We start from the raw sequence: 22847 nt of genomic DNA, 5'->3' as shown, positions 1-22847 counted from the left end.
AATACTTGCAGAAACCTATTCAACTATAAAGAATCTTTACAGAAAGCATCAAAGTTAAAACGGAAAATGACATAGAGCTACAAAAGCAAGAAAATCCATCCAGTCCCATGGCATTTAACAGCGGCTTTGACTGTGAAAATGAGAGAGCGTGACATCCAACAAGGAATGTTTTGGAACATGTTGGTGCATTAGAAAGATGGCAAGACATTTGCATAAATATCTGAGAAAAAAAATAAATAGTGATATGTGCTGCCACACAAGACCCAGACGCGAAAATAAAATATATCATTGCACTTACTCAAGGGAATAATATATTGCAGCTACAGTATTTTCATTAGATATGAATGCTAGTGACATTCAACCTTGAAGTAACATTTCAGCTGGATTTAACTGTTTTTATATAAGACACAAAAAATTAAAATCTTGCACAGTTTCGATTTAACAAAGTCAAGTTCTGTGTTACTTTCGATAAACTTTTGTCTTATTTATTTAAGTCTGAATAATAATAAAACAAACAAACCGACAAATCAAGATGCAGACACCAAGAGGTGTAGAAAATGTATTAGACATAACAAAAGCAAAGTTCTAAAGCTCACAAACTAATCCTAGCCTGGTGGATACTTTAAACTTCTATACGTCAGAGCGGTCTAATATGAAATATGAGGACTGTTAAAACTCAAAAAGGACCCTGAAATGCAAATAGTATTTAGAACAAAAGTTTTGTGGGGAAGTTTCTTATAACCTAAACAACTCAATAAAATAATACACTTTTCAATCCTTCATCTCAGAGATTAAACACGCCTGTATGTACATAGGAATAAATTGTTTTACATTTCTAAACTGCCTGGCGAAAAAATAATGTTAGGAGTCAGAACAGGTGAGATCCACTAATTGATCCGGCAATGGAAAAAGATATTAACCCAACAGCCCTTTCATTCGTGATTGCAGAGAGAACTGCATGTGCTGTGGCGTTTAGTATCACCTAGCATTGGAACCTGTGCCAGCTCAATTGCTGGATATATCTGCCGAACTTAAAACCTTTAGGATGAACTTGCCCACTGGCTGAAGGAAAGGAGACCTCCCCAACTTAGTGACCCAATCCTCTGCTTGTTTGAAGTTGCACGCCTTAAAAGAGCTTCCAACTTCTTCCCTGCATTCCCAGATAAGCTCAAGCTGTTGCAGCTGGAGCTGAACCAATTAAAAGGTTTGCAAACATTTTGGAAGGGCTGTGTTTGTGAAAATAAATGAACATACCTGTTGAAAGCCCTTTCTTGTGTTGGTGGATGTTGCCCTCTCCCATTTGTTGGCTTGGTGGAATAATTGGAGGACTAAAAACATTCAACCAGTCCCTGCAAAATATAAAACAGATTCGTTATCGAGGATAAACAGTAAAACAGCAGGCATCGTAAGGAATGTATCTTCCATCTATAAAATGTATCAGTATTTTCAGAAAATTACATTATTTTGTTCACGGAACCCAATATTCCACAATCTCATCACATACCTGATGCCATTTTAGATATTTACTTCTAAAGTCTTGAAGTAAGATTTCAGTTGGTTATTCGACTTGGCTTTTCACAAATCACTCCTAGCTAAAAGCAGAGATGGCTTTTGAAAGAAAGATCGTATTACATTTGCGTAAGTTTTCAAAACAACATAACGTGAATGTTTACCTACTGCAAAGTAGGCTGAGTAAGTGTGACCTGGATATAAATTGTTCTGTTTGAAATAAGCATTGGACCGATTTTTTAATGTTTGTGTTTGTTGTATAAATAACTGAACACATATTTCACTTACAATATGTTGATTTGGCTTCTGTTGTGAAGCATTTGGATCTGGCACTTTTCATTTTGGCACTAAAGTCTTTGAAAGGTCAAGTGAGCTTGTGACTTGCCAGCCAATTGGAGGACATTATATACATATATGCCATATGCTGATCCCCGCTGTTTTGGTACATTCTGCTTATTAAAACTTGGCCAAAGTTAGTTATGAACAGCTTTCCTCAACAAGTCGTCTTGTTGTGGGCTGTATACATTAGTCAGGTCTACAGCAAATTTCACATCTCTAAAATGTACAGTGACTGGTACACTGGGGAAACCTGTATCTTATTACATTTTTTACATTTATTTTAAATTTTTTGTTTTATATACAGTGCCTTGCAAAAGTATTCAGACCCCTGACCAATTCTCTCATATTACTGAATTACAAATGGTACATTGAAATTTCGTTCTGTTCGATATTTTTTTTTTAAAACATTGAAACTCAAAATCAATTATTGCAAGGTGACATTGTGCTTGCATAAGTAATCAACCCCCACACATTAATATTTGGTAGAGCCACCTTTCGCTGCAATAACAGCTTTAAGCCTTTTGGGGTAAGTATATACCAACTTTGCACAGTGTCGGAGTGATTTTGGCCCATTCTTCTTGGCAGATTTGCTCCAAGTTGTTCAGGTTGGTTGGACGACGCTTGTGGACCGCAATTTTCAAAATAGTGCCACAGATTCTCAATGGGATTGAGATCGGGACTTTGACTGGGCCACTGTAGGACATTCACCTTTTTGTTCTTGAGCCACTCCAATGTTGCTTTGGCCTTGTGCTTGGGATCATTGTCCTGCTGAAAGGTGAATTTCCTCCCAAGCCCAGTTTTTTAACAGACTGAAGCAGATTCTCTTGCAGTATTTTCCTGTATTTTGCTCCATCCATTCTTCCTTCAATTGTAACAAGATGCCCAGTCCCTGCTGATGAGAAGCATCCCCACAGCATGATGCTGCCACCACCATACTTCACTGTAGGGATGGTGTGTCTTAAGGCATGGGCAGTGTTAGGTTTGCGCCACACATAGCGCTTTGAGTTTTGGCCAAAAAGCTCTATCTTGGTCTCATCTGACCACAAAACCTTTTCCCACATTGCAGCTGGGTCACTCTCATGCTTTCTGGCAAACTGCAGACGTGCTTTCAGATGGTACTTTTTGAGTAAAGGCTTCTTTCTTGCCACCCTCCCATACAGGCCAGTATTATGCAGAGCTCTTGATATGGTTGACTGGTGCACCATTACTCCACTCCCAGCCACTGAACTCTGTAGCTCCTTCAAAGGGATTGTTTGCTTCTCTGTGGCTTCTCTCACAAGTCTCCTTCTTGTTTGAGCGCTGAGTTTTGAGGGACAGTCTTTTCTTGGCAGTGCCTGGGTGGTGTGATGCAGCTTCCACTTCCTGATTATTGATCCAACTGTGCTCACTAGGATATCCAAACACTTGGATATTATTTTGTACCCTTTCCCTAATCTATGCATTTGTATTACTTTATCTCTAACTTCTGTAGAATGCTTTTTGGTCTTCATTTTCCTTCAGACTCACAGTCTTACCAATGATCCTTCAACAGTGGGGTTTTTATCCAGAAAATGTGACAGCAGCTTTAATGGTTCACAGGTGGAGGACAATGGTAAGGTAATTGTGTCCTCGTTAGGGCAATTTCTTTCATCGGTGCAAACTGGGAGCACAGGGGTTGAATACTTATGCAAGCAAGATATTTCAGTTTTTTATTTTTCTTAAATATTTCCCAACATAAAACCAATGTCACCTTGCAATAATTGATTCTGAGTTTCAGTGTTTAAAAATAAAATATCAAACAGAACGAAATTTCAATGTACCATTTGTAATTCGGTAATATGAGCGAATTGGTCAGGGGTCTGAATACTTTTGCAAGGCACTGTGTGTGTAACACACCACATATACCATAATTATATATATATATATAGATATTAGTATATATATATAGTTATTATATATGATATATATATATATATAATTAATCAATAAATTACAGAAACTGTAATGTTGCAGTTTTTAAAGACTGCACAGCTATACATCAAATGCACTTTTGTGCTCCTGTGGAGCCATGTCACATGTATTCTGCCAGAGGAGGACTGTCAGCAAATGAGAAGGTGTTCCTATTTAGAGATGATAGCGTATGTCTATCCTGCTCACCCTGGAGTTTTACACAGATCTTGTAGATAGGAGGAAGAGAATGACAGAATTAAGTAAATTTCCTGTCTAAACCAAAATAAGTACAGTGCAATATTATTTAGTCATTTAACAGATGCTTTTATCCTAAAGCAACTTACAGAGACTAGGGGGTGAACGACACATCAACAACTGCTGCTGCAGATTGCATTATTTTGCATTTGTGGTATGCCAACTTTTATACTTTTGTTTTAAGAGTTCAATTGACACTTGTTAAGCCATTCTTGTATCTTAATCACAACTGAGAAACGTTTTAATAATAAAAGTGATTTAATTTACAGGTTTTTCTGTGAAAATGATAAGCCCTAATCATATTACAACCCAGCAGCTCCAGTTTTATGAAGTATTTAGATATTTTTCGTAACAGGAATATCCTGTTTTAAATATTTTAAAATCACAATAATTAGATGGGGAAGCACATTTTGGATAAAATGAAAATAGTGTAATATGTCTGACAAATATGTTGACAGTCGTTCTTACATCAAAATTGCAAACAAAGCTTGAAATAGATCAGTAACTACAGATATGAGGCATGGATTGCTTGGAAATGAAATTATATAAATAACAACAATTGGCATTATCTTGATTTTTAACAATATTTTCCGACAAATGAAAGTGCCACTGCTACACAACTGTCTTTTCAAGAAAATCCTCATGTTTTATATATAAAAGGTCATTACAGTAACATGCCCCATCTTGTTGAAACATTCAAATACTTGAAAGAATGCATATGTGTTGGCATAAAACATATTGGATTATAAGCCATTAGACAAAATCACACACCCCTTTGAGTCCAATTCATCCTGACAGCTTTGAATAAAGCAGACCAATCCAGCCCTGATAAACCTGGATTTTTCTGTCTACTTGCTGCTACAGCCCCACCCATTGTTGAATTATATGCCATGTCTCCTTTCATGTCAGCTGAGCCAAGCACTACGATCAATATACTCTGAATGCAATTTTTGACGCTAACTGTCCTTGACATGCTGGGTGTGAGTTGGGTTTTTCAAGGTCACGTGGTACAGGTTTATTTTTTATTTTTTTACAGCTCTGTCCTATCTTTGAGGTGACTGCTCTCACCCCACATAGACTTGTGAGATCTCCTTAGGTGAAGCTTTGCTACAACAGGAACTTGCTTCAGTTGCTTTTCGTCTAGCACGGCTGCTTTTGTAAGGATTCTGATCTGTGCACTTTCTCCCAAGGCAGTCCTTTTACAGTCACAGGGGAAACAGAAAGCTAAGAGTATAATATGAACTATTTCAGGAATAACCTTTGATTGGGACCTTAGATCAACACAATCTCTCGGTGATTAAAAAGAAAGCCAACTCTTAGCCTCTAATAAGGCTATGAAAACATGTTTTGGTAAAATTTCAGCTTAAAAAAAGATTTAAATTTAAAATCAAAACACATTTGCTAAATCAATAATGCTTTCGCAAACCTGAACACTGTACACATATCTAATAATGAATAAAACAAGAATAAAAAGGTAAAATAAAATACGTGGGAAACATTTTATTGTGCTCCTTCGATGTGGCTTTGTATCACTTTCAGCACATTTTTTATGGTGAGCTTCATTTTGACTGAGTAATCTTTTAATCTCTTCATGACCTGCCTCTCTATAATGGTGTCACTCAGTGGCAGGAGCTCCCTTTTAAAAATCATTGCATTAAGATGCCCCATCCCCAGGACCCTGCCAAAAGAATGTCATGACAAGCAGCCTGTACATAACGTACAAAGATGTAATTCAAGCCCTAGTTGCCATTTTATAAGGGTGCAAAACACCTCTGACACTAGTCAGTTTGTCCCACACGATCCCTCATTTTCTAAAAATATTTCTTAAATATAGCTGGCTAGCTCTGTTGGTAGAGCATGGGACCTCTGATTCTGAGGGTAGTGGTTTCAAACCCCATGTAAGAAGCATGTGTTTCCTTTCATTTGCAAAGACTTTGCCATTTTGATAAATCAATGGGCTTAATAAAAATAATAGTATGTAGAGACTGATATAAGATCTTATCTGCAATGTAAGATGTTCACATGGAGGTAAGTGGTGCAGTGTGCTAATTTACTGGTATGTGGTGTTGTTTATCTGTGGGGGACTGGGTTCAAATCTTGGGGATTTCTTCCTTTATTTTCTAATAATTGCTTCAGTTACCTTATATTCAGTGTGAAACAGCTTTTTCCTGTGGGAGCTGGTGGTGCAGTGGGCTAAGCCCACGGCCTCCTCTCCCAGAAAACAGCAGTTCAAATCCAGCTCTGGGTAAGTTCCTCAGGTGAGTAATGATTGTTGGTTGTAAGTAATGATGTTGGTTGTATTTCCACAGGTGGAGGCACCAGCAGTGGTGGAGCCAGGAGAGGATAGAAAAGGGGGGGGTCTGGCCCCCCCACCTGGGAGGAGAATGCCAGGTTGGGGTGTTGCTACCTGAGAAAATAGAAGTGTGCTGAACTGTAGCTTTTAGATAGTCTCAGCTGGTAAACATGCTCAATGTGTGGTCTGTTTTACTGCTAATAATAGAATGACAGTTGATTAGTATGCACAGTTGTTGCCAGTAACATAGACCACACATTGAGCATCTTTACCAGCTGAGACTATCTAAAAGCTACAGTTCAGCACACTTCTATTTTCTCAGGTAGCAACACCCCAACCTGGCATTCTCCTCCCAGGTGGGGGGGCCAGACCCCCCCCTTTTCTATCCTCTCCTGGCTCCACCACTGCTGCCTCCTCCACCTGTGGAAACACAACCAACATCATTACTTACAACCAACAATTATTACTCACCTCAGGAACTTACCTAGAGCTGGATTTGAACTGCTGTCTTCAGGGAGAAGAGGCCATGGGCTTAGCCCACTGCACCACCAGCTCCCACAGGAAATAGCTGTTTCACACTGAATATAAGGTCAATTAAACAATCATTTGGAAACAAAGGACAATCCACTGGATTTGAACCCAGTTCCCCCAAAGGTTGAAAAAAAGCACAGCCTAGCAGTGAATTAGCCCACTGCACCATCTCACTTCTGTAGAATTTGCTTTTTCATTGAACATATAGGGAATTAACCAATTAACCCAAGGAGGAGGAACTAGTGAATTATAAAACTGCACCAGTGGTTCCATGTGTAAATCTACCAATGCAACCTCTTTATATTATTATTTTTATGCTTAAAACCACTGACACCTTGTCCCATTCTGTAAAACTGAGTCTACCAAAAAGGGCAAAGAAAAACAAAAGACTCTGACAAGGGGGTTGAATCCACTAACCTAACAATCAGAGTCCCCTGTGCTACCAACAGAACCAACCAGCCAGCCAGCTCACCATCTGTTCAAATCTAGCTATTTCCTTCCTTTGTTTTCAACGAATTGGAGAATTGCCTAAATAGATGACGACAGAGGTATTGTTTTCCATAGAAGTGTGATGGTACAGTTGACTAGTTCACTACTATGCTGAACTAGTTTCCTTGGAGGAACTGGGTTCAAATCCAGCAATTTTTTCTTTATTTTCAAAAACTTGGTTAATTGACCTTAAGTCAGTGAAAAAGTAGGCTTTTCCATGGAAGTGAGATGGCACAGTGGGCTAATTCACCAGCATGTTTTCCTTAGACTGGTCCAGCTGATTTTCATGCATTTCCAAAGAATTGGTTACCTTATAGTCAGTGTGATGCAAATAACTTCTGTGGGAGCTGGTGGTGCAGTGGGTTAATCCCATGGCCTTTGCACCCTTGAAATGGTAGGTCCTGGAGATGAGTTCCTGAGGTAAGTAATAATGTTGGTTCTAAGTGATGATATTGGATGTAACTAATGATGTTGAGTTTGTTTCCACAGAGGGAAGATGAGAAGACCCCCCCCAGGCAGGGAGGAGAATTAAGGGTTGGTGCTTCAGAGAAGAGAAACTTATCTTTTAAAAAATGATAATCTTAATAGCATGAATGGGTGGAATTATCACCTTTTATAAAAGACACAACCCCCACCCATTGGCACTATAGTACAGGCACATTTCTTATATTTCAATTATTTTTATTTATTTCCCCCCAATTTGGAATATCCAGTTATGTTTTTTTTCTCCTCACCACAAGCGAGTCCCCACACAGCAACGACGTGCTGAGGGCATGTGAGCATCCTCCGATCACACAAGCCTAAAGCTGGAATCACTTTTACCCTGAGCAATCCAGAACAGAGGTAGGCAGTCTACCGATCCCAAAGAACAGAGATCAGCCCTGCTTTTTTATCCATGGTGTCTGGCCAGTAGGATTTGCTGTTGTGCGTTGAGGAGAAGCAATCCCTGCCAGTTTCCTATCCCCCATCCCGGGAACATCGATACAATGTGAGAAAGGGCGTATCACCCCAGCAAAGTATGGCCTCTTTGCACAGCCTGGACACGAACTGGCACCGTCCAAGCTGTGTGACTCATCCTGTGCTCCCCGCGGCAGTGCTTTAACTGGATGAGCCACTCAGGGGACCCCATTTCTTATATTTCTTTCACCTTAAATCCATATCAGACTGCTTTTTGTAATTGGCTTCCATACACACAAGGAATTATTTTAAAACCTAGTCATACGAACTACACAAATATTTGTTAATACACCAGAGACCTGAAGTACAAATCCAGGTAGTAAGTATGGTACACTAGCTGAGGTGCTCATTATACAAAAACACAAGCTCCTCAGCTGTTCCTATTATCTAGAACTCTGTTCAGGCACAGTTATAGGGTATGCAGGATATTACAAGGTAGCAGTAGATTTAGATCAGATTGATTATGTGTATTCAAATTTATGTCAGGAAAACCAAAGCCTCAAAAAAAAAAAAAAAAAAAAAATATTCAATGGATTAATGAGACATGATGGAACAATATTTTCAATTGTGCACATAATCTGGCCAATTATAAACATAATACTGTGCATAAATTAAACAAAAAGCAGACACTATGAAGAGTTTAATGGACTCTGGATGAACATTTGTTTTACTCATAACTTTTACTGAGCCAGAACCACTTCAAGAGATCTAATGCTTTTTATCACGTGAAATAATTTACTGAATTTAAGTTCAAATGAACACACAGTAACAGCAGTTCAAACACCATGTATAAATTATACATTAAAATTTTTTAAAAATGATAAAATAAAAATAACTGAAAATAAAGAATTACAAAAAAATTCAAAACAGGGCTACATTTAATTTTCATCTTGCAGATTTCTGCATTAACCACAGGCAAAAGACAGTTTGTGTACACACTGTAGTGCCAGAACAGTTTGAGCCCCAAACAACCCACACACAATTGTTCCTTTCTCACACAAATAGCTGAAGCTTGGGGCTGCATTCATAAAGCATTATTAGCATGTTGGTGTGTGCCCTGTGTTATTATGCATTTATTAGTGAGATAATGCTTTATATACAAACTTGTTTTTGCCACTGTCCTATATTATATGTGTACAATGTAATAGACATATGTATTCATATATTAGAAACAAAGGCCCGTAGGTATACATTGCCAGAAAGTATAAGATATTGTATGAAAGTTGTGATTAACACACATACAATCATTTGCACAAAACCAATACTATGAAAAATAAAATAAGGGTATGGTTGGAAGTAAAACTCAGTCGAAACTAGCAGATCAGTTATACCTGTTCAAGCACAGTTCCAGATAATAGGATATTATTATGTAGCAGTAGACAGATCAGATTTTTTCTTTATTCTTTATGGAAGGTATGGTAACATATTTACTACCCTTAAAATCCTGAAAATTATCCATCTGAAATATATATATATATTTTTTAACAGACAACCAAGGGTATTGTTCCAGAACATGTTTCTAGTTGGTACAAGGGATTTTATTCAGTTATTCACTTTTCATAATCAAACTAAATTACCCCTATTACTGCCACGAGTGGCATTTAATTCCCTTACTTCACACACATGCACGCAACTCAGTTGGAAAGGATGACAGCATGATGGCAGCAGACCCCTATCTTACAGTGCTATTGATTAGGTCACACTGTATTAAAGACGTGGTGCTCTGTAGAATGATGGCACTCACATTTAATGACAAACAAAGACCAACCACAAAAAATTAAAAATAAATCAGATCCCAGTAAAAGGGAAGTGTTATGTATTAAAGGACTACCACTGATAATCAGTACGCGATCCTTCAAATCGGTGCAATCTGTGTCCAGCTGACTAAACATGCAACAATGCTTAGGAAAGTGATGCAAATGTGCTGCTCCCAATAGACCAAGTTGACTGCAGGTCAAGTTTAACAGATTAACATCATTACTTCTACATCACTGGAGTCTGCCCTCTCCTGCCCAGGAGAGATAGTGACTGGCAGTCTACCAACTGGCATTTATAGACTTATGCTTTAATGTGTTTAAAAAGTAAATTAAAATGGCAAACTTACCTTTTTATTATTATAATTGCATTAAATTGTACTGCAACAGCTTTTTTTTTTTTTAACATTTTTTAATTTCCTCGTTCCTACTTGTCACCATAGGCACATAGCAGATTGCCCAGAGATCTGTACAAAAATGTGCTCGCTGTGACCTTTCAACAGGCTCTTTGGGGGATCATGCCTTGATAAAGAGTCTGTGCTGGTGACTGTATTAGGAATCAGAAACTGAAAGAGAGAAGTAGTTGCACTGCAACTAAAACAAAGTTTTCACTCTTTATAAATGTAAATGTTAATCGTGAAAACCACTCTGTACTGAAATGCATGGTACAATACCTAGAATAAAAAGAAGCTTGAAATAACTGGAATGATGTGCCATATAACATCAATGTGCCACCACGATTTTTTCTTTATTCCATGGTTTTTTTTTTTGTTGTTGTTGTTGTTTTAAACTAATAAAAATAACTGAGAAATGCAATTTAGTCTTCACAAATTGTGACACTTTACTGCTGTTGCTTCATTTCGGGAAATAACTTTATTATGTTCCCTTGCTGTCACCTACCCTATAGGACAGCAGTATAAGATATATCTTCACCTGACACAGTAAATAACAATACGATTACCAGATACACTACTGTGCGAATGAAAGGCAGTTTTGTTGTCAAAAGGAGAAGCAATAAAACCAGTTGTATCAGTCAGATTCACTTTGTGACCACGGGAGTCTACGTAACTGGAATCTAATCCCGTCAAATCTGTGTCACAGATCAGTACAAATCTCTAGAATACTGTCCAAAATAAATCTAAAACTGTCTCATAAAATATAAAACACATACAGAAACAGTTTTCAAACTACAAGCAAAAAGATTATGTTTCTGTACTGTATAGAGCTAGAAACCATAATATTTATAATTCTTTAAATGTTACAGCTGCTATATGTGACAAAGACCTTCACAAACACAAGGGGGGCTACTCAATTTAAACAATGGTGATTTACATGTTTTTTACTCACATGAACAGTGAAATGTTCAAAGCTTTACAAAAAACTGAATTCTCAGTGGCAGTATTTTGATCTGTAGAAAATTTATCCCCACACATAAAAACCCCCAAGAATCAAACAAATAACTTTTGTGAACTTCTGGAAATAAATGAGACTCTCAGACAGTGCATATTTAGAATAAAGAATATTCTGTCACCTCTTCTTTTTTTTTTTTTTTTTTTTTTTTTTAAATTTAGTCGTTGCCAATTATTTTTGTTATTTTCTCCCAATTTGAAATGCTCAATTGTTATTTAGGCTCAGCTCACCGCTACCACCCCTGCGCTGATGCAGGAGCGGCGAAGACGAACACACGCTGTCCTCTGAAGCATGTGCCATCAGCCGACCTTTTCTTTACATACTGCGGATTCACCATGCAGCCACCCAGGAGCTACAGCGTCGGAGGACAATGTAGCTCTGGGCAGCTTACAGGCAAACCCGCAGGCGCCCGGCCAGACTACAGGGGTCGCTGGTATGCGGTGAGCCGAGGACAGCCTGGCTGGCCTAAACCCTCCCCACCCCCCCGGCAAAGCTCAGCAAACTGAGTGCCGCCTCCTGGGAACTCCCGTCCTCTGTTGGCTGTGGAATAGCCCAGACTGGAACTGGCGCCGTCCAGGCTATAGGGTGCATCCTGCACTCACGCAGAGCGCCTTTACTGGATGCACCACTCAGGAGCCCTTGTCACCTCATTTTCAACATTGTAATATATTGTATATTGAGTTAATTAAGCCATACAGTTTCCACGGTGGACTGAGGTCAGAATCTATGAATTATTAACATGAAGAAGTCAATATTGCAACTGGAAATCAAAGACGCAGTGTAATTAAAACACAAAATAATATGCTGCGTAGACAAAACTGTCACATTTTGCAGCAGGTTTTACACTTTATACCACGACAGCAACAAACCTTAGAGTTTTCTCTCTCCTCCTGTTGAACTCTAATCAGGAATAATGCTTCTATGAGTGCACAATGTCTTTTAAACTGTTTAAGACAACTTTTAATCCATCAGGTTATCTGATCCGCGAGGGTTAGTACCGGCATGGGAATTGATAGTGTGTAAAGAATGTGGCTGGGTGACAAACACATTTAATCTTCTAACGCAGTCATGGATTGGAGCTGGACTGGCAGACCTGGATGCTAACTCTTTTTATGCAGGCAGCACATGCAGTGGTAACGTGAGCTCCCCTTTCCCCGAACCACCTTTACTGGTTGAGGAGGAATTTTAGTCTCTCAAGTTTTCGAATTAATAATTTAAAGCTGTTTGTGCATTACATTTTAGCATTTTAAGTATTTGTATAACTGCACAGGGGAATGGCTTTTAACATCTGTAAAAGTTGCTGAAATCAAAGCCAGAGTTCCCGTCAGGAAGGCTGTATTTCCGCAACACATTACCATAATAAAATAAACCAGCTCTGACAAACAAGCTAACACACAGGACATTTCCAGAAGTAAGGACTTTAATTATGTTCAAAGTGTTTAGTTGTTTATTATAATTATTTTTTAAATCAAATAAGTTGTGCAACAAAGGGAAAGTGTACTTGAGTGTAGAGGGGGTTAAGGTTACAGTATATCGGAAAAAGAAAAGACTTAATGCTACAGCTCTGCTTCTTCAACTATCATTGCTTAAATATATCTCCCAACAGCACCTTACAGGCAAAGCTGCTAAAATAGGATTTTTTTAAATATGTAAAACCAAGGTACAAATATTTTTTTCTTTATTTTAATGAACAGATATCAAAGCATAAACGAAAAGCAATTGAGGTCAAAATAATCCTGATCCCCGAGGACATACAGTACATAACTAATATTGTTCACTAATGTAAATCTGTAATGTCTTTAATAGAGGGCGACACTGCAAACACTGTAGAATACAGTATTGCTATGCTACAGGAGGAATACTGATCTACTGCTAACGCATTATTATAGTCAGTGATGAAAAATAAAGTCCATACCGTGGGTTGGAATGTGCGAGTGGGCTCATTTCTTTCTGATAATGATGGCCTTGATTGACAGGCTGTGAAAGATAAAACAAACAAGATAATGGTTTTGCAAAAATTGTAGCATGCCACATTTCAAGGGATCATTTTAAAACATCACACTGTATATACTGTTCTACTTTTCTGTCCAATGAAGTTGAATTCTTCCCACAATTACATTATTGTTTGCTTGCTGGTGCTATCAGGGCTGCAAACTTGAGAGGACTATGTATAGTATCTCGCACGCATAGGCCTGTGTGTTTGAATGAACCTGGAAACAAATTCAAATAAATGCATTTCCAACCAATGTATTGTCCTCACCTCTTACAATTCTCAACTACATCTACAAGGGAAATTTGCTGGACCTGTAGCCTAACCTCAGTATTATTGACTTGCGTCTGCCTTTGACTGTGCCTGTCAAAATGAGCGTCAGGTGAGAGAAGCTTTTCTTGCCTGAACATGAAATTCATTAAAAAAAAAAAAAAAAAAAAAAAAAAAAAAAAAAACCTACTTACTTTTAACAATGTCGCAGGGACGTTTGACTGGATTAGGGCAGATATCGATCGCACACCAGATTTGCCGAAAACTGGATTATTCAGTTATAATTGCACTGTCACTGCAAAAGCATGAAAGGTTCCTTTCTAACTGTCTCTGAGTGTTTTTTTGCAATTACTGTAGTAAAATGCAAGTCGTGGTATCTTAGTATTACTGATAAGAATAGAGAATAGGGGCCCTGGAATCAAGTTTTGCATGGGGCCACCGTGGGACAAACGCCACCATTGCATGCAATGTGAAGAACTTTTAATACAGAGCGAAAACTAAATAAATAAATCACCAAGATGCTGCCAAAGAAACCATCTGGAACCAAATTCAGAAAACAGAAGGACAGAAGAGGAAGCACACCAGCTTTCTCAACAGTGGCAGAACTGGCTGACAAAGGTCACTGGCTTGGGTGGAAGCTTGACAAGAACATCTCTCTTTAACTACCTCAATAAACTTCAACACTGTAATATACGAGTTTGCAAGTGTTAAGGCTAGGAGAGTTCCTCTGTAAATGGGTTACCCTGTCGGCATTTCAAGCCTCGTTTTCATCACGCTATTAGATAGAATCACTGTATAGGTAGAAATACGATTTTATGTCTTTCTGAATATGCTTCATGCCATTAAGTCATTGCAGTATGGGTGCGAAGGAAAAAATGGGAGGGGGTGAGGGGTGAGGGTGGAGGTGGAGGGGTGCTAAAATGTCTAGTTACGGCTCTGCATAGCGACAACACATGCCAAAGTACTGGTAACCTGTGTTTCAATTGTGCAATACCAAATTCCTTGCTGGTTGAGTGATTTTTCTTGTTCACAATATTGTCAGAAAACTAACTAAGATGTTCTGTTCTTCCACAACTATGTGTGAAAAATTATATTTATAAGACTTTCAAATTGCCTTAATCTGCGGCTTTTATAAAACAATGAGATGTTGAACTGAACAAACCAGGCGTGCTCCTCTCTGCTAGATTTCTCTTTGAACTACCATAAATACCAGTTGATGTTATCTGCTATTTCACCTGTTGGGAATTTAACACTGACTAAACACATGCATACATTTTGTAGTCTACTCAACCGATGTAAATGGCAGAAACACTAATTAGCTTCAATACTTGTGGACCAGCATGCTTGCTCTTTAGTACACATATGTAATAGCTTCAAAATGCACAGCAATTGGGAGAGGAAAGTATATATTGTTTTAAATGACAATCAAGCAAACATTTAAGTACAAAAGCTGCCCAAAAGCATATTCCATAGCCTTGCTAAGTTGATGTAAACTAAGAGACATAAACAGTAATAATATTAATCAACATTACAAGGCAGATTAAGCACTGAAATGTGTTTTAGATATCTTCAGCAGATTACAGTATACTGTACATATAGAAGACAGTTTTTCTGGCCTGTCTAAGGGTGGTGGTGCTGTTGCTGTGTTTTACTACCACCTTCAACAAACTTAAAAGTGTTAGCTGATTGTAGATGAAGAAACAATGGCCCAGATGGGTTTAACAAAATAAACCACAGAGTTGTCTAGCAGAAAAGAATATTTCAAAATATGAGTGTTTAAAAGTTGTGTTAAAACACATAAAGATATGCCTCCTCTTTGCCACACGCATAAAAAAGAATTCATCTTTCTGTTTAATTTTTTTTCAAAATACATAACTTTAGCTCTCATAGTTATGATTATTATTATTACTATTATTATTAGTTGCAGAAGTAGCTGTGGTATTAGAGTTATTATGGTATGCATTACTAATGGTTATCTAGCCCTAATTAAAAAGAGGGTTGGATTGAGTCTTACAGGTGGTTGGCAGGAGTTCCATGTGGTTGTGTCGTCACTGCTTGTGCTAATGCTGACGTTACAGTTGTCAATCTGTGAGGCGCTGAGACCAGGCGAATTCCCATCATCCTCTAGCTCCTCGTTCTGCTGCCTCTGGAGACTGGCCAACATGCACAGCTCAGAGGCACTCATTCTGGTTGGCTGGTAGTTTCGCCAGTCATAGTCCTTACAAAAAAAAAATAAAAATCTTTGCACTACATTTTCATTCACTCATTCATTCAAGAGAATAACTTAATGTACAGGTAGACTGTACATTACTGAATATCCCCTTTAAAAAAAAAAAATTAACAAGTATAATAGTTTAAAAATACGGATACTTCTGAAACGGAAAACAGCAAGTAGCATACCATTGTCAATACTGGATTATATTCACATCACCCCCCCCCCCCCCCCCCCCCCCCCCCCCAAAAAAAAAAGTTGGGTTCATGCATATACCTCCAGGGACTAATGCAATACTAATGCTTGTAGACACAACATTTAAACAAAAACTTCTGGTTTCCATCCAGTAAACTTGCCAAAGGAAGGTTTTTAGGGAAAGTTATTTGATCCACTGACTCGTTTAAAATTACAATGTTGTGTTTCACATTGACCAGAAAAGTCTATAATCTGTTCCGTCATTGATTTAAAAAAAAAAAAAAAATTAAAAAAGGTAAAAAAACATTTGTGTGGCTTTGTGTGTTTAATAGAAACAACAAGAAAGGCATGTAGACATGGGAACCAAAATCAATGTGATAAACGAGAAAACAGCCTGGGGACTTAGACTTTCAAACTGGCTTACAGCTACCCTTCCAACATATGGTTTATTATTTTCAAAAGAATGCAGGAGAGAGTCAACCGTTCAAAATGTAATGATTTATTACTGGTTCAGTGTAGATGTTTGCAGACATTTGCAGTCTCAACACAACTACTGAACATGAGAGTAGGACGACAAGATTCCCAAGACAGCTAAACTTCTCCTGGTTTAATAAGACCACGGTGCATGAAGTCTTCATTGCAACACACACTTGCTTTCCATCTGTTTCTTCTGACCTATATGACTAACACTCCATTAGAAAATGTGTATATGCGAAAAACAACATGGAGCACTGTATCAGCATACTGATTACATATACTTAGCAAACCATGCTCAGTTTTCTATGTTTCTGTTTTTTATGATCCTCCAAAACAAACGCAAAGCTCTTTTTGAGACTTGCCAGGCTTCACAAAGGAGTTGGTGCACTAAACCTGTACGTCCCAATTCAAAGCTTACCTAATGCCTGTTATTTTAGTGGTAACTGGTATGGAAAAAGTAAATGCTTTGGGATTATTGATTGGTGGTTTGTTACAATCCATCTACCTCAATTCAGAGGCTTAAAATACTCTGTGGTGACTCCAGGCATTCATTTTACAAAAAAGTAGCTACAATTTCAGTAAAAACAGCTGCTATACAGAATAACATATTTACAGGAGCAAATGAAGTGCTGCATTGAACATCAACTCTTTGGTTTCATTCTTTTCAAGGCATTTGAAACATTTAAGAAGGCTTTATAAGCGAAAGATTTTTTTAGTGAGGATTAGTTGTTACGAACAGAAAGCACTGTGCTTTTAAATGAATCCCTATAATGTTTAACTGGGAAGAGTGAGCTGCTGTGCAGACTTCGGCTGGGACTCCTTTAAAATGTAGAAAATACAATCTAAAATATACAAACATACCATTCAAAAAATAATTCAGAGGAAGAAAAAGAAAAGGAAAACATACAGAATTTTCCATGGCCAGTCTTGTTCCATCTCTTGGGATTTCCTTTAAGGATTTTCTGTTGAAAGAAGCCCTTAAGTGGTTATCTTGGCCACTCCTCAGTCTGTTAGTGGAATCCAAAGTGTCTATCAGCAGTCCAGGCCTGTTTCCAGTAGGAGATAGGCTTGGGGTTGGAATCACGCTGGTTCGAACTTTTTCTCCATCTGCTTTCTTTAAAGCCGGAAAGCCTCCATCTGATACCTTTATATCTGATGGCATAGATGTTAATGATTCTCCTGATGACCTGGATTCAGAACTGCAGGATCTCATTTGTATTGCGGTCTTTGAAATACCAGATAAATGTGTGTATACTGATGTGCCAGGGTTTGTGCGGGGGCTAGGTCCGATGAATCTTGAACGGAAATCATCCTGTCCAAAAAATAAGAGAGGGAGAGAACAGGGAATTGTTGTAAGAGATCTGAATAATAATAATAATAATAATAATAATAATAATAATAATAATAATAATAATAATCCTCTCATTTTGGGTGACATTTGTGTATACAGACTTGTTTTATTTATGTTTGTAGCAGTATAAATGCACCATGAGAAATCACAAAAAGTGATTTTAACTATCAACTCTAAAAATTGTCCATTTTGCATAAAATGATACAAATACAACTATAGGAAATAAAGCGCTTTTGCTCTCTTTGTATAATCATATACACAAGATAGTTGAGAAGTCAAACCCATATTTTTAAAAGGGTCCTGATTTTTCTGACCACTGCTTCAGGAGAATATTTTTTACTCTATACCACTTATGCAAATATGCGAAAGATAAGTCATTCAAATTGTAAAAATGGCTTTACCTGATGTCTGACAATGTGTCAAATACAATCATACTTTAAAAAATGTCAATATGATTGGATGTGGTTTACATTAGTAAAAAAATTAGTTTTTTCTTCATGTTGTGATCTTACAACATCATCCCTTTTTCTGGGGGAGGCGTTATTTGACTGTTTATGGTTGATGCATTACTCACTTTCACATCAGGCCACAACCCAATGTAGACTAATGGAACTTTGGCCCCTGAATAAAACATTTTATAAAATCAACATTCTTTTTAGAGAGTGGTAAATTTAAACAGACTGCTATGCTCGACAGAGCCAGTGAACATAGACTTTATAGCAGCTTCGTTTCGGAAATTAACTTGAAAATCAATTGCGAAGAATTAGTGTGACATTTCTTTTAATTTCTCTGGAATGCTTTTTAATCTATCCCAGAAACAAGTGTAAACATGTATTGTCATAGCACCTGCACAGCAAGGGTAGTGTCTCAATAATTACTGGTGTGCATAACGACCAGCAAAATGAGTGAACCAGGCAATTCTATCCTGATTTCAGTGCTCCTGTAGGTCACCCCTCAAATTCCAAAAACAGTCAGCATTAGGTTTGCTTCATGCTTTCACATACTGCAGCACATCTATGTCTCATTGAGCCTATCAATCTTTGAAAAATGTTTGTGGAATGTCCACTACCTTAAGATTTAGTGGTCTTTAGAGGTAATAATTTCTTTCAGCTCAAAAAAGGTCATAGCACCTGCACAGCAAGGGTAGTGTCTCAATAATTACTGGTGTGCATAACGACCAGCAAAATGAGTGAACCAGGCAATTCTATCCTGATTTCAGTGCTCCTGTAGGTCACCCCTCAAATTCCAAAAACAGTCAGCATTAGGTTTGCTTCATGCTTTCACATACTGCAGCACATCTATGTCTCATTGAGCCTATCAATCTTTGAAAAATGTTTGTGGAATGTCCACTACCTTAAGATTTAGTGGTCTTTAGAGGTAATAATTTCTTTCAGCTCAAAAAAGCCTATTTGTAACCCAGTGAATTACACAATTGTCTCAGCAAAAATCATTAGACACTGACTGAAACAATTCAGCCATGCATGGCCTATTAGTATTCCAGAGGATAAGATGCATTGAATGAAATTAAAAAACAGCTTGACCAAATTGCACCCTGCACATTACTTTTGTTAGTCATTATATTATAAATACCGTATCTATTTTAATGCATTTGTTATGTATCTGTAATGTTAAAAATTAACAAGTTGTGTGTAGGGTGTCTCTTTTTGTATAAGAAATGTAATCTCCTGCAGTTTCAGCAAGAGAACCAAGAAGTGAAGCTGAGCCTTTCTGGTCCGTCAAAATGGCGAGATGATTTCTACACATGACATAATAACTTAATATAAAAATCATGAAGGCAAAGGCCGTATTCAACAACTGCTATTTAACATAAATATACTACATCTGTACACAGGATAAGGTGTTTGACATATTTGCAATTAATTAATTTCTTAAATGTTTTTAAAATTGATAACATGGTCACAGAGAACAATTGATAAACCAATTCTGAATGTTAAAACAAACAGACTTAAGGTACAGAACACAAATTTACCCACATTTCTCATCCCGGTAGTTTTCCAAAAAACATTAAAAAGCGTATAATCTATAAAAGAGACCAGATTGCCAAACGTGGTCTCCTGTGACAGGGTTGCCAATCAAGATGATGCAATGCTTGCTCTACTTTATGGGGTTCAAGAATTTAGGAAGCCAGGTCGGTGTATTCTGTTCACTGCTACCCTTCCAACACATTTTCATTGTAGGGTGTTTGAGCATTGATGTCCCCATTAGAATAATTAAAAAACAGTGGGATTTCTTCTTTTATTTAAAGTGCTCAAATGAGTAAGGAAGACCTCCCACGTGTGTACTACACATTAATTGTGTATAAACATTTTCTAATTTCCTTAGGGAAAAGCTTGCAGTACAAATGAGGATGGAATAACTGGGATGAAACCCAAAATCTTTTGGAAAACCCCAGTCAGCTCTCATAAACACACTGAGCTCAGTGGAACTAGATGAAGTGCAATAAATACCATGGTTGGAATGAGACCAAACATAATAAAACTTAAAATCAAGCACGTTGCCAAACAGAATTAAGCTTACAAAATGAGAAACTAGAAAAAAAAAAAAAAAAACCCATCAACATTAATAAAGAATGCGGTGTTTTGCTTGAAAACAACAGAAATGTTTTATTTGACATTTCAACATTTCAAAATAGAGATTAAGGTTCAATGTAGGATTCAGACATATCCGTTAACATGCACTTCTTACCAATAATGTTACCTGTATTATAATAAAATACATTGGTGCAACTCCTAAACCCCTATTCCAGGATTTACTAAAATAGCAGTAACTGTCACATTCAAACATTACACTTACTGATGTACTGAATTTGTAGATTACAGCTATTAATAAACTTTAAATGCATTACCTCAGTCTTGTTGCTGTGATTTACAGAATAACCTTGCAGTTACAAACACCTTGGTTGTTAGTAACTCTGAAAATCAATTTTCAATGGCTTTAATGTCTGCACCAGCTATCCACACCCTCAATCTGGCAAATAATACACGGATACAGCACAGTAATGCAGTACTCAATATTTTGCCTTCTCCATGACCAGCCCACCGCCTACTGGAGCGTCTATATGGTTGCACTGCACACACAGCTACATAGTTCCGGTTGAAAGTAAGGCGTCTGGTAGACCAGTTCATACATTTGGTGCTCCTAACTCTGAGGTTTAACTGCATTTTGTGACTGTCACATTTCACATCTACTTGGCAGACACCAATTAAAATAACCTAATCTCTATTACAGAATTCCATCTGAATAGCTTCTGTAATTTGTTCACTTGATTCAGAATTAAACAGCTGTCAGCTGTGTTCCAATAAAAGTTCCAGTAGCAAGGTATACAATGTGTGTGTAATGAAGGAAGCGGCAATATCTTACATGGCAATGGGATAATAGATAGTGGATCCATTTTAAAACACTTATTGCAGTAGCACCATAATATTTTTTATATTGTACATGATTGCTGCTTTGTTACAATCCATCTACCTCAATTCACAGGTTTAAAATACTCTGAAAGAATGACACTGCTGATGAGGCACAACAAGGGACAAATAGCCTCCACAGTATGTTCAGTAATGGTCTGGATCATGACTCTTAAATTCCCGGGTTATCCCTAATGTGCCTCTGCCTTATTTAAACATTGTGCTGCATGCACATCCAATCCTCAAGCTCTGTCCACACGTCTTCTGAGCTTATGCCATAAAATTAAGTGTCAATTAGCGTGACCTTTGGAAGTGACCGAGCCCACTGTGTGAAAAGGCAATGCCCTTGATATGGAACAATTTTAATGCAGCACCGTCCTTTTCAGGAAAAGCTATACTCTTCATGGAATAAAGGCCATAACACCTTGGTACTGTAACAATTTGGAACTCATCTAATTACCTTTTCAGTTATGGGGTGGCATTTTAGATGTGGTCCAGAGTTTAATACATTCACATGCATCAACGGGTTGGTATCAGACTTTGCAAATAAGTCAACCCAGATTACAATGTTTCAGTCTTCAGTACCTTTGCTGAAGAATAACTACAGAATACATTGCTATCATTTTATTTCTATACTGTCTGTAAATTAAACCCTAGGAAGGCTTTACAATCGGCAAGCTAAGCTGACATTTTGATACTGCAGTCGTTGACTACATATTGTGAACATTAGATGTCCTCTAGAATAATAATGGCTAGGTTTGTAATGAATTGCGGTTATCAGACCGAAGAGTGAAAAATGTATAGAGAATTTCACTGGCCAGTCCTGCACAGACACAGGGAATTGCACTAGCGCTGTACTTGCTTGCACTGTTACTGGTAAACTTCCAGGTTGCACTGAGATGGGAGGCTTTGTTTTTGTGGTTCCTTGCTTGCTGGCAACTATATCAATCAATAATTTTTACTATTAAATCCCATTGACTGGGACTACTTGAACTTCTTCTCTTAAGTCTTTTACAGACAGTAAAAAAAGTGACTGAATGATTATCTATTATTTCACTACATGCATGTATTTAGCCACCATATTCAAGGACTCTTATCTATTTGATGTATAATTGGTTCTTTCCAGGTAGATAAACAATAAATAAACACATACATAACTAAATACATGTATTGCAAAAAAGAATCTGACAAACACAATCAAGTTTAAACACTAATTACTTTATCTTTGTGATAAATACACTCAGAAGGCATCAAATGTGGGATGTCAGTTTTCTTTGAATGAAAATTAAGTCGTAAAGCACCACACTCTCAATGGGACTGCTTTTGAGAAGGACACGACTAGATGTCATATGTCATAAAAATTAACATATTTCTTACATTTGTTTTGATAATCAACATTGATCAAAGACTTCAGACAATCCATTTAATTACTTTACCATCTTTAAACTAAGTTGAAGATTC

At 37.5% G+C, this 22847-nt stretch overlaps 1 protein-coding gene across 1 annotated transcript in view; it reads right to left on the bottom strand.

Annotated features, from left to right (window-relative positions):
- cfap20dc (CFAP20 domain containing) overlaps window positions 1-22847 on the bottom strand; it is a 55072-nt gene that overhangs the window by 726 nt on the left and 31499 nt on the right. Inside the window, exons 13-16 of the mRNA XM_041272924.1 lie at window positions 17518-17922; window positions 15741-15944; window positions 13382-13443; window positions 1255-1349 (exon numbers count right to left, since the gene is read on the bottom strand). Of these exons, the coding sequence (XP_041128858.1) occupies window positions 1255-1349; window positions 13382-13443; window positions 15741-15944; window positions 17518-17922 (766 nt within the window). The remainder of the gene's footprint in view (window positions 1-1254; window positions 1350-13381; window positions 13444-15740; window positions 15945-17517; window positions 17923-22847) is intronic.

This window comes from Polyodon spathula, chromosome 16 (genome assembly GCF_017654505.1).
Source record: "Polyodon spathula isolate WHYD16114869_AA chromosome 16, ASM1765450v1, whole genome shotgun sequence".
NCBI lineage: Eukaryota > Metazoa > Chordata > Actinopteri > Acipenseriformes > Polyodontidae > Polyodon > Polyodon spathula.
Note: the sequence above shows the minus strand (reverse complement) of the source record. Positions and strands in the feature narration are given on the sequence as shown.